Raw genomic sequence first — 12427 nt, forward strand, 5'->3', positions numbered from 1 at the left:
GCTTTTGGCTAAAGGCCCATCACAGTCAACACTGTCCTTGTGTAACCGGAAGGAGAGATGCCCCCATGCCCTGCAAGGGAGCTACTCTACCACCATCTCTCTTTTGGTGCACCAGGCACAGGAACGGCAGTGGTAGTCACAGGAGGTGACTTGTCACTTGGGGTGAGAACTGAGTGAGCTAAAGGCTCTGCTCCCTACAGAATATAACCACAGCTGCTTTGGCTTAGAGCCAATATGATATGTCTTCCTGAAGAATTACTCATTGGAGTAACAATCCTCTTACATGACTTCTTAACCGTAATTTTAGGTAATGCCTCCATTATAACAATTACAAAACTGTATGAAACCATCCCTATAGGAATCTATTGAATTCTTATGAACTATTGCTTATGTCTTATAGAAGCTAATTAGATACAAATTGTTCTCTTGAAGGAGACACTCAGTTTATGATATAACTTCAAATGAGGTAACAACTGAAAAGACAAAAACAATACTATTTGTGTATTTTAACTCAGTACAAATAAATAGCAAACAAGACCTCAAAAGCTATCTACCTACTGAAGCAGAATAGTGAAAGTTTAATTTGTACTAAATAAAAGGAGAAAGGGGAATAAATTTCATACACAACTGCCATATTTCACATCACTTCATGTAAGTGTCTCATCTAGGTGTCTAGAAATATAAAGATGAAATGAATATAAACTTCAGTTCCTTATCAGAGAACGTTTCTGGAGATGCATTGCTCCATTACAACTTCATAATTGTATGAAATCTTTAGGGGACTTCTGCTCAGTATAGTCCTTGGCGGTACCAAAAATAAACAAAAAAAAGTGTGTGTGTGTTTTTTTCCAATTTTCCAGTATCCTTTGATAACCAAATAAGGAAGCAAGACAAAAAATCTAGTTTAGATCTCATTCCAAGAGGAGATGAAGACAACTTTTAATAGCTATTTGGGACAATTTAACTTTGAAGAGGTCATTTTAAGGATAAATAAATGGAATATCTCCAAAATTGGGAAGTGTTTGTGCCTAAAATTTGGGTAATTGCAGCCAAGGGAAGGAAGTGGGAACAGCTGGTGTGGGGTTGCTAAGTCAAATCCACTCAGGGTGGGAGAAGCAGAATGAGCAACCAGGATCTCTGTTTCAGAAAGAAAGGAAAGGCGCTGGGAGTTCTTGGCTAGGGAAGAGCATAGCCCCCAGCTGGTGACCTTCTGGGTCTTCCCTTCTGACCCCTCTTTCTGTCCCAGAGGAGCATGGCAGTTTTTCCACTAAAGTTGAGGGGAAAAAGAGAGATTTCTTATACTCTCCAGTTCCATCCTCTTCCTAATTTCAGCACTTCCAAGGAGGACAGGGAAATACCAGACTGGCTGTTGTGAACACCCTCAGCTTCACTGAGAAGATGGGACTCACCTTACCATTCCCCATGCTGCTAAAGCAAAGCTGAGAAGGCTTAGAAAGAATACTCCCACACAGGTGTCACAGAACTGGCCCATCTTTTATGTAAGAAAAACTAATTACATTTGTGCTTACATGTTATGCATATATAAAAGCTCAAGGTTAAAAACACAATTCAATAATCTAACAAAAAGCTGAAAATCCTATTTCTGTAGGACATATGAAATTTACAGACAGACTTAGATGAAAATGTCCCTGAGGACAACTCCAAGAACATGGGGTTTGCCTGCTCTGACATTTATTAGCTGTGTGTGCCCCTAAGTCTCTCTAGCTCTCTAAGTTTATTTCTCATCTGTTAAGAAAATATCTTCTATCTGTCCCATCTATATGGTAAGTACTTAACTTTGTCTATTTCATTGGGTTGTTTTTAAAGACCAAATGAAGTAAGTTTATGAAAGTATTTCAAGCATTTTAAAGCCGTATACAATATGAGTATTAATATTATCAAAGCAAACAACCACAATTCAACTCCTGTATTTCCAGATCTAGAGACAATTTGTACCTGTGTTGTCTTGTGATCAGGGGTAAGAACACATCCTTCTCTTGATATAAGCAACTGTCAATTAAAACAACCTATACCAAAAGTCAAGTTAAATTGCACCAAAGCTGGAAAGTAATCCTAAAAGAAATTCTAGTCTTCTTCCCTCAATTTTTTAAAAAATATATTTTGATTGATTTCAGAGAGGAAGGAAGAAGGAGAGAGATAAAAACAACAATGATAAGAGAGAATTAGTGATTGGCTGCCTCCTGTATGCCCCACACTGGGGATCAAGCCCACAACCTGGGCATATGCCCTGACCAGGAATCGAACCGTGATCTCCTGGTTCATAGGTTGAAGCTCAACCACTGAACCATGCTGGCTGGCCTTCCCTCTTAATTCTGTTTCTTGTTTAATAAATATATCTTGGTGGGAGAACTCTACTGTAAGTAGAAACATGTCTTTAAACTGGGTTGGGATGCTGATGAGTGACATTTTTATACACACAGCATTTGAAATAGCTCCTTAACAAGAACTTCTCCTTATAATGTGTTGCAATAATTGTAATTAACTTCCTCTTCTTTGACACCAGCTGTTTCTTTCAGCAACGCCTAATTGGACCATCTAATTCAAGTACAGGTATTTATTTTTTAAAAAAACAACTGAATTGTTGAAAAGTTATAGGTATAATGAATTTCTGTATAGTAAACTACATTTTACCCATAAATTTCAATAATTTCAAGGGTGCATTCTAAAATGACTCAAATAGGATGATGGGTTGGAGTGCCACAAAAATCAACTTCCAATGAAAGAATCATTAATTTACAGTAAATGAAAGGGGATAGAATTCAGCAACTGTTGCTCCATTTGGGGAGGCGTTCTGACTCTCATTTTCTGTGTGCAGAGGTATTCCTTCCTGCTCTTTAAGGTATTCAAACGCATGGGCCTGTGATGAAAGTCTCTACACATGAAAAAAAATTCTGGTGCTAACCCCGTGATAGGATGACCTCTTCCATTTGCAGGGTAGCACAGAGTTCCCTCTCCCTTTGACAAATGGTAATAAGATGCTACAAACAGTGAGCTAGGGGTGGGGGGGGGTAGGGAGGTAAAAGAGGAATTAGGACAACAAGGGCATACCTTATCCAGTAACGATTGCTTAGAAGATGTAGTATTATTAATTGACATGAAAGAAAACTGGACTCTCCAGTCCCAAGCCCTTTCCAAAACCTCAGGGATGGATTCTATAACTGGGAAATCACTTCCTCTAAATAAATAATCTGGCTTGTCAATTCAAGATGGTCAGAGAAAATCTTGATACAGCCGTGCTCACATGCATAACCTACCAGCTCCTCCCCCAAATTACCTCTTTCCCCAAATGGACATGAATGTCAAGTAGCTCAGAAGAAAGTTGAATCATTTCTGAAATAATTAAAATAAAAGAACAAGACTGTTTGTTTTTTCTCTCAACGGAATGGAAAAAGCTTTCCATGAAACAGTAAGAGGAAATGTATGTGATGACGATGCTGAACAGGGTTGAGAGAGTACAGAGGTCCATGGTTTACAAGTCAATGGTGGGTCATCAAGTGAGCAGACACTTGCGGGAATGTCCAGAGGCAGCACTGTTAAAAGGGGCAGGGCCAATGCTTCTGGTGCACAAACTGTTACACTACTTCATAGGATCATATTTTCAAATTACCGTCTCTCCTAACATTTACCATATACTTTGTACCATTGACCAAGTTAGGTGTTATTTTCAAGTATTGAAAAGAATGTAGTAAAAAGTAATTGTTAAAGTAAAAGAATCAAATCCTTAAAAAAAATATAAATTTTAATTTCATATACTAAATTCAACCTAAAACTAAATTCATCTTAGCTATTTACCTTGGTAAGGGAAATAAAACTTTAAGAAAAGGAAGTCATAATGTAAGAGCAAAATACAAGTTTTTATGGGTTTAAGAACACTCTGGAATCTGAGTAGATTTACCAAACAGAGGTAACAATTCAATTTAAATTCAAGGTATTATTAATTGCAAAAATTACCTTGGTGTCCTCACCAATTTACTAGAGACTGGTACAATCATCAAAATTTACAACATTGGACATTAAAACCATTTACTTGAAGTGGATATGAATGAGAACCAGAAAAACAGGCTTAATGTCCAATTTCACACACAAACTCTAAGGGAGATTGGGTCCCTCTGTACCTGCAGATAAAAGATCATGCATGGGTCTAGGCACCACGGAATTGTCTGAATGAGCAACTATGTCAGAGTTCATCCTTATTGTATCATGTGTCAGAATTTCCTTCCTTTTTAAGGCTGAATAATATTCCATTGCGTGTATATACCACTGTTTATCCCTTCATCCATGATGGACATTCAGGTTGTTTTTGGCTATTGTGAATAATGCTATGAACACTGGTATACAAATATCTTTTGATATCCTGCTTTCAATTCTTTTGGGTATATATTCAGAAGTGGAAAGGATGGATCATTTGGCTATTTTATTTACAGATTCATTTTTGAGAAACCACCATACTGTTAAAAATTGCTGATATTTAAAGGGCCAATTTAGTGATAGTGTTACAGATTTTGGTTTGTGCACCCAAAATTTCATGCTAGTTGATCCCAATCTAAAAAGTATCAGATGCACTAAGACAGAGTAAGTGTCACAGCCATCATAAATGTATGTACTGTATTCAGTGAGGCAGTGAAAGAGTAAGCATGTTGATAGATTTCTGGAAAATCCATTGGTAAAGCAACTTTTCAACTAATGATTAAAGAGAAAATACAACTAAATTTCTTGAACAAGGGATAATCCCACATAATCATTCTGTTTCATAAAACTATGTCAGCACTAACTGATATGCACATCAATCTCTAGAGAAACATTTATTCTAATGGATAAAATGTGAATAGAGATATCTTAGTGCAGAAAAGTCCAAATACATATGAGGCTTTCTAATCGCAGCTGGGAAAAAGAAACAAAATATTTTGGAATTCAAATGCCCAATATGTATGTAAATTATCCTGATGGATACAGAAAATGACAGAGTACAGCAATCTAGTTCTTTCCTTTTTTTAAAAAAAGCTTAGTTATGAACTACTTCAAGTATATCAACTGTATACAAATGATCATACATCCTGTATATACCACCTAAACTTAGACATATAATATTACAGATATAGTTGAAGATTCCTGTCTTCCCCTCCCAATTCTATCCCACAAATATCCATACATAACATATTATTTATAAATATCTCTTGTTCTGCCTTATTTCACAGCAGTTTTCCTCTTTATTGGTAGATGGCAGAGATACCAGTTACACCTATAACTAACTGAAACAGGAATAAATAAAATTAAGCACGCACACACACACAGACTTTTCTCAGTAGCAGAGGATTGGAGGAATTTCTTGAGCTCAGAGGAAATTGTTAGACTGAAAAAAAAACCACTTTCTATCCCAAAGGACCTTTGTCCTCTGCCATCAGACACCCATTTGAGCTGGGAACAAGCTAAATAAAAAAAAATGGCAGAAGCTTAAATTAATAGAAGGAAGATGAGGAAAGAAAGAAGGCTTTGCATGGAATGCAGGGGACATAGTTGATGGGCTTTTTGAAATAAACACACTTAGCAGGAATGTCTGATATCCTTCTAACTAGAAGTAACTGCAGTAAAGTTGAGTGGTTAAGGAGGATGGGCTTTGCAGCCACAGTGACCTGGCCCCTAATTTTGCTAACTATATCATCTTGGGCAAATGATGGAGTTTGTTTGAGCCTCAATTTGCAATTTCATAAAATGGTGACAGAATATATACCTCACAGGCATATTTTAAGAATTTACTGTGAAAATGTATGCAGATAAAGCACTTGGTACTTAGCCCATAGTAAGTGCTCAATAACAAGCAGCTATTATGTACAAGCCACATAGGTATGTTTTAGATAGATTAGCCTTTTAAAAAATTATTTTATTAAAATGACAATAACACCTCTATACAAAGTCTAGCTGAAAGCAATGCAATAAGTCAGTTTAGTTGTCCCATACAAATTTCTGATAAGATTAGCTTTATCTCTTTCTCTCAAATTTAATTTTAATTCACTTAAAAAATTTCCCTAAGAGTGGTCATAAAATAATCACCAGATATCAGTAGGGCAAGAATAAAAGTAGTGTAGAGTGAAAATGTCCAACACAATACTGCCTGCTTAGGGACGTTGAAAAAAGAGATAGAGGAAGACATAAACAGATGGAAGAACATACCATGTTCTTGGATTGGTAGAATCAACATCATTAAAATGTCCATACTACCCAAAGCAATCTATACATTCAACGCACTTCCCATTAAAATACCAATGGCCTTCTTCAAAGATCTAGAACGAACTCTCCAAAAATTCATCTGGAATAAAAAAAGACCCCGAATAGCTGCAACGATCCTGAGAAAGAACAAAGTAGGTGGGATCTCAATGCCAGATATCAAGCTGTATTACAAAGCCACTGTTCTCAAAACTGCCTGGTACTGGCACAAGAACAGACATATAGATCAGTGGAATAGAATAGAGAGTCCAGAAATTAGCCCGAACCAATATGCTCAATTAATTTTTGACAAAGGAGGCATGAACATACAATGGAGCCAAGATAGTCTCTTCAATAAATGGTGTTGGGAAAATTGGACAGACATATGCAAGAAAATGAAACTAGACCACCAACTTACACCATACACAAGAATAAACTCAAAATGGATAAAGGACTTAAATGTACGACAGGAAACCATAAAAATTCTAGAAGAATACAAAGGCAACAAAATCTCAGACATATGCCAAAACAATTTCTTCACTGATACAGCTCCTAGGGCAGTTGAAACTAAAGAGAAACTGAACAAATGGGACTACATCAAAATAAAAAGCTTCTGCACAGCAAAAGAAACCATCAACAAAACAACAAGAAAACCCACCTCGTGGGAAAACATATTTGCCAACGTCATATCTGATAAGGGCTTAATCTCCAAAATTTATAGGGAACTCATACAACTTAACAAAAAGAAGATAAACAATCCAATCAAAAAATGGGCAAAGGATCTAAATAGACACCTTTCAAAAGAGGACATTCAGAAAGCCAAGAGACATATGAAAACATGCTCAAAGTCACTAATCATCCGAGAGATGCAAATCAAAACAACAATGAGGTACCATCTCACACCTGTCAGAATGGCCATCATCAACAAATCAACAAACGACAAGTGCTGGAGAGGATGTGGAGAAAAAGGAACACTTGTGCACTGCTGGTGGGAATGCAGACTGGTGCAGCCACTATGGAAGGCAGTATGGAGGTTCCTCAAAAAATTGGAAATGGAACTCCCATTTGACCCTGTGATCCCACTACTAGGAATATATCCCAAGAAACCAGAAACACCAATCAGAAAGGATATATGCACCCAGATGTTCATAGCAGCACAATTCACCATAGCTAAGATCTGGAAACAGCCTAAGTGCCCATCAGTAGATGAATGGATTAGAAAACTGTGGTACATCTACACGATGGAATACTATGCTGCTGTTAAAAAGAAGGAACTCCTACCATTTGCAACATCATGGATGGAACTGGAGAGCATTATGCTAAGTGAAACAAGCCAGTCAATGAAGGAAAAATACCACATGATCTCACTCATTCATGGATAATAAAGACCATTACAAACTTTTGAACAATAATAGATACAGAGGCAGAGCTGCCTCAAACTGATTGTCAAACTGCAGTGGGAAGGCCAGAGAGAGTTGGGGGGCAGGAGGGAGGGGAGTAAGAGATCAACCGAAGGACTTGTATGCATGCATATAAGCATAACTAATGGACATAAGACACTGGGGGGTAAGGGAGGGTAGTGGTTTGTCAAGGGCGGGGGGGGGGGGGGGGGGAAAGGATACTTATGTAATACCCTTTGTAATACTTTAAGAGGAAAATAAAAAAAAAAATATTAAAAAAATAAATAAATAAATAAATAAAATGAAAAAAAAAAAAAAATACTGCCTGCTTAAAATATTGCAAAAATATTGAATAAAAAATTACATAAAATAATCTCACTTCATCAACTGCAATATATGTTGTAAATAGTAGCAAGTCAATTTATGTATAATGCAAAATACACCATCACAAAACTTTATAATGCATTAATTAAAGTAGAAAAACTGGGGTAAAATTAAGTCAGGGGTTCTTAAAGAATTGTTCCAGGTAAAAAAGAGATTTAGGCAGAGTAGTGATAAATCTCATAGGAGTAATTCAGAGTATTCTGAAAGGGGATAGTCTATCAATGCCCAGCACAAATGCTTGGCGTCTAGTCAATGTGTTTACTAAAAGAAACGGAAGATTTTTCAGAGAAAGACATACAAGCTTTAGATACTCACATAAAAGCAAAATACTATTACTTTTTTTGCATGGATTTGGGGATAGAGATCATCATATAACAATTACTAGGCCATTAGGAATATGGCTCTGGGTTTTAGGGCTCCACATACCAAGGCTGGCTTTGATTTGGAAACTGAAAGATATAGATGAAAAAATGCACATAAAGCAAGCCAGAAGTTTCACAAAGGAAATGATAATATGAGGCTCAGCACAACCTTCACTGAACTGTTAGATGCTTTTCAACGAATCACACAGTGTAAAATTATTTGGCCTTGCAAAAGCATTTCAGGCAATCTTTTTGGATGGAGGATATACCCTCATCATTCAATTCCTATAATGGAGAGAATGACGGGATACACTGAATTTTGTAGACAAATACAGTGAGTTGTTATTCCCCCTTTTTTATCTTAATTGAAGTCATATCCCTGTGAAAGAGGATGTCAATTGTCTAGTGATACTCACAGACTTTCTGGAGTACTTTCAGTAGGTAGCATAGTATTTCTAGTTGGAGGCAGGTATGCCCCACAAAACCCCCAATGGTGACAAGCATGAGGCTTGACCATAGCTTATGCAAACTCTTTGTCTTCCTCCAGTGCATGTACTGACTTCCTATTAACACGGTCTACTCAGGTGTGACTCTAACTGGAGCTCAGACCTCAACATTAAGTTTTTTCCTACCTGTGTACCATCAAATTTCTACATTGAATTCTATATAAACTTCACAACTTAGCTAACTGACAAAAACATCCTTTCACAAAATAAGCTACTTAAATTTTTTTGGATGATAGAGAGGTACCCTTAAAACTCTGGTGCCTAAAGTAACTATTTAGTAAACAAGTGAGGTACCTTCAGTGACTGCAGAGAGTTTGAGTTTGCATCACAGTAGAGGATGATGTTGTTGGCCATGCTGAAACTTTCTCTCACTCCAAGGTGGTAGAACAAGGACGGCTGCCGGAAGGCATCGCTCATCTCCACCACAGCAATATCTGCAAACAGAAAACAAAGTCCCCCCAAAGATGACACCTAAGTAATGCCCAGGAAGCACATTTTGGTTTCAATAACTTAGTAAATGAAGAAATGATAGGGATTTTTCCCTCTACATTTACCACTAAATTTTGAATTTGCAATTCTACCCGAAAGTGGTTTTATAAAAAGTAGCCAAACTGCATTTTTTTTATTAAAAAAACAACAACAAGAAATGGATGATATAATTACTGAAAATTAAGGAGCGTTTGCAATGGTCAGAAGTGGAGCTGTTCTTTGTTAAATTTCAACATTAAAACAAGTTAACTAAGGTTGCAGAAGCAGATCCATAGGAAGCAGCAATAAGTAATAACTATAAAATGAGATTTTAAAAAGCAAATAGGTAAGATTGGGAATTAATCCAGAGATGTATTTTAATATCTAGCATGCCCATAGCAAGTATAAATCAAGAAAAATGGAAAGCAAAGGTACAGAAAATTACGACTAAGAAAGAAAATATAACCACATATACAAATTCTTCCAAAGCTCAGAAATGCCTAACACCAAGGTAGTATTAACCTGATACCAAAAATTGATATTAATGTTACAAAAATGAAATTCAGATTAGCCTTAAATTTATTTATACACAAAGATATGAAAGAAAAATGAACAAAATTCACCAAGTATTATACTATAAGAACACTAAATCATTAGTTTAAAATTTACTTTGAGAATGCAAGGGTGGTTCAATGGAAAAAAATCATCAGCATCTCCACAGATGCCCCAAGTGCTTTGATTTAGGGGTCCTCAACATCTCTACTTCAAAAATCAACACATTAAAAAAATTAGTCACTTTAACCCATCCATCCCTCAACTGCCTCCCACAACCACACCGGCTTCCTCCTCCCACAGATGCCAGCCACTCACAGTCAGTCACAGCATTTTAAAAACAAGAGGCAATATAAAATGGGGTAGAAGGAAACCAAATAAAACAGGAGCTGGTGAAAAACAAATGAGAGCCATGCAAAGAAAAATACCAGCTAAGTTAAAATAGTGACGAGGTGTGTGTGTGTGGTCGGGGTGTGGGGGGGAGGTGTGTTATTTGCAGAAATCTGACTCATGGAATTTGATGCTAAAATAAAACATAAAACTATGATCCATTTTGAGTCAATTTTTGTAAATGGTGGGAGGTACAGGTCAAGTTTCATAGTTGTTGTAAAGATTCTCTCTAATTCAATGGCTATGTTTGTGTGGTTCTATTTTTGGATTTTCTATTCTGTTCCATGGATCTATGTGTCTACCTTTGATAATACTAAACTGCTTCGATTATTATAGCTTTACTAGTGGCCCGTTGCATAGATTCGTGCACATTGAAAGGAAATTAATTAGAAGAAAGATTCGTGTGGTAATTACATTACTGCATAAAATTACATGTCAAAATAGTATATATAATATAGTATTATAAAATTAAAACACACTTGTGATTGGTACCAGCGAGAGCTTTATACATATCGCGCATGCTCGATTCAACGTTTATTTTTAAATTGACAGTGTGCATCATATGTACCAGCTGGTCAGTTGATTGGTCGGATGGTCAATCACTTAGCCATATATATATATATATATATATAGAGAGAGAGAGAGAGAGAGAGAGAGAGGGGGGGGGTAAGTATTGAAATGATGCACTATGAGTCCTTGAACTCTATTCTTCTGTTTTCAAAACTGTTTTAGGTATTATACTTATATTTGCTTTCCTATGTACATTTTACAGTCAGTTGGTAGCTGAGAATTATCAGTTAATAGCGACAAAAAAAATCCTCCTGGGATCCTGGCTGAGATTGTATTGAATCCTTAGATCATTTTTAGAAAAACTGACATCTTAACAATATTGAGTCTTTCAAACCATGAATATGGCATATCTCTCCATTTATTCAGGCCTCCTTTCTTTCATCAATATATTTTTTTAAGTTTAATGTACAGTTCTTGCACATATTTTGTTAAAATTGTGCCTAAGTGGGTTTTGTGGGGGTTTTTGGTGCTATTCTAGATGTTTCTCTTTTTAAAATTTCAAATCCCAGTTGATCATTGCTAGTATATTAAAACACGGCTGATTTTTGTATATTGACCTTGTATCCTGAGACTTCACTTAAACTCACTATTCGTTCCAGGGGGTTTTGGAGGGGTGGGGACATGCTTTGGGATTTTCTACAAAGACAACCATGTCATCTGCAACTAGAAATTATTTTATTTTTTCCTCTCTAACGTGAATGTCTTTTGTGTTCTTTTTTTGTTCTCTGTTTTGCTTTGCCATGTTATACTGGCTAGGACTTCCAGTAACAGCATTTTTTAAACAGTAATATTTGATTACCAAACTAAAGAAAATATCCTATCATGGCTACCTTCTGACTCTGATGGATATCTTCTCAAAAGTAGTAAAATAAATTGGCAAAAGTCATCTTCCTTGTGAAATAATCCTACGACATGCTAAAAATGCAAAGTATGATATAATTATAAAAAATTGAACAAAATATTCCACAATTATTAAAATCCACTGAATGTATCAAGCACATATTCAGATATTACTATGTGTCAGGTACTATATGCTTTTCTTTTTCTTTTTTTAAATTATATTTTATTGATTTTTTACAGAGAGGAAGGGAGAGGGATAGAGAGTTAGAAACATCGATGAGAGAGAAGCATTGATCAGCTGCCTCCTGCACACCCTCTACCGGGGATGTGCCTGCAATCAAGGTACATGCCCTTGACAGGAATCGAACCTGGGACCCTTCAGTCCAAAGGCCGACACTCTATCCAGTGAGCCAAACCAGCTAGGGCTACTATATGCTTTTCAAATATTAACTCAATCTTTATAATATCCCTTTGTGGTAGGTAATATGATTTCAGAACCCTGAGGCAGAGAAGGTCTAAGTAATGTGTCCAAAATCAGCTAAAAGGGATGGTACCAGGATTTGAACTCAGGCAGTCTGGTTGGAGAGTCTATGCTCTTAATTCTTAATGAAGCCACACTCTATAATTATTGGATATGGAGGTTCCAAAGATCAGAACACAAATGAGGTACAAAAATATATTTAGTGACCAAAACACCTACTCTTGTAATTTATTTCATGAGTAAATGCACTTA

At 36.4% G+C, this 12427-nt stretch overlaps 1 protein-coding gene across 2 annotated transcripts in view; it reads right to left on the minus strand.

The window, feature by feature from the left end:
• The window catches only part of MAP3K5 (mitogen-activated protein kinase kinase kinase 5), a 169284-nt gene that overhangs the window by 107635 nt on the left and 49222 nt on the right, over window positions 1-12427 (minus strand). The window contains exon 2 of one of the 2 annotated variants that reach the window (XM_070417761.1): window positions 9169-9308. The exons of the other annotated variant lie outside the window; for it this stretch is intronic. Within the exon in view, the coding sequence (XP_070273862.1) occupies window positions 9169-9308 (140 nt within the window). The remainder of the gene's footprint in view (window positions 1-9168; window positions 9309-12427) is intronic. 2 annotated transcript variants of the gene reach the window in all.

This window comes from Myotis yumanensis, unplaced genomic scaffold (genome assembly GCF_028538775.1).
Source record: "Myotis yumanensis isolate MYYU_CA2020_CCGP unplaced genomic scaffold, mMyoYum1.0.hap1 SCAF_6, whole genome shotgun sequence".
Lineage (NCBI taxonomy): Eukaryota > Metazoa > Chordata > Mammalia > Chiroptera > Vespertilionidae > Myotis > Myotis yumanensis.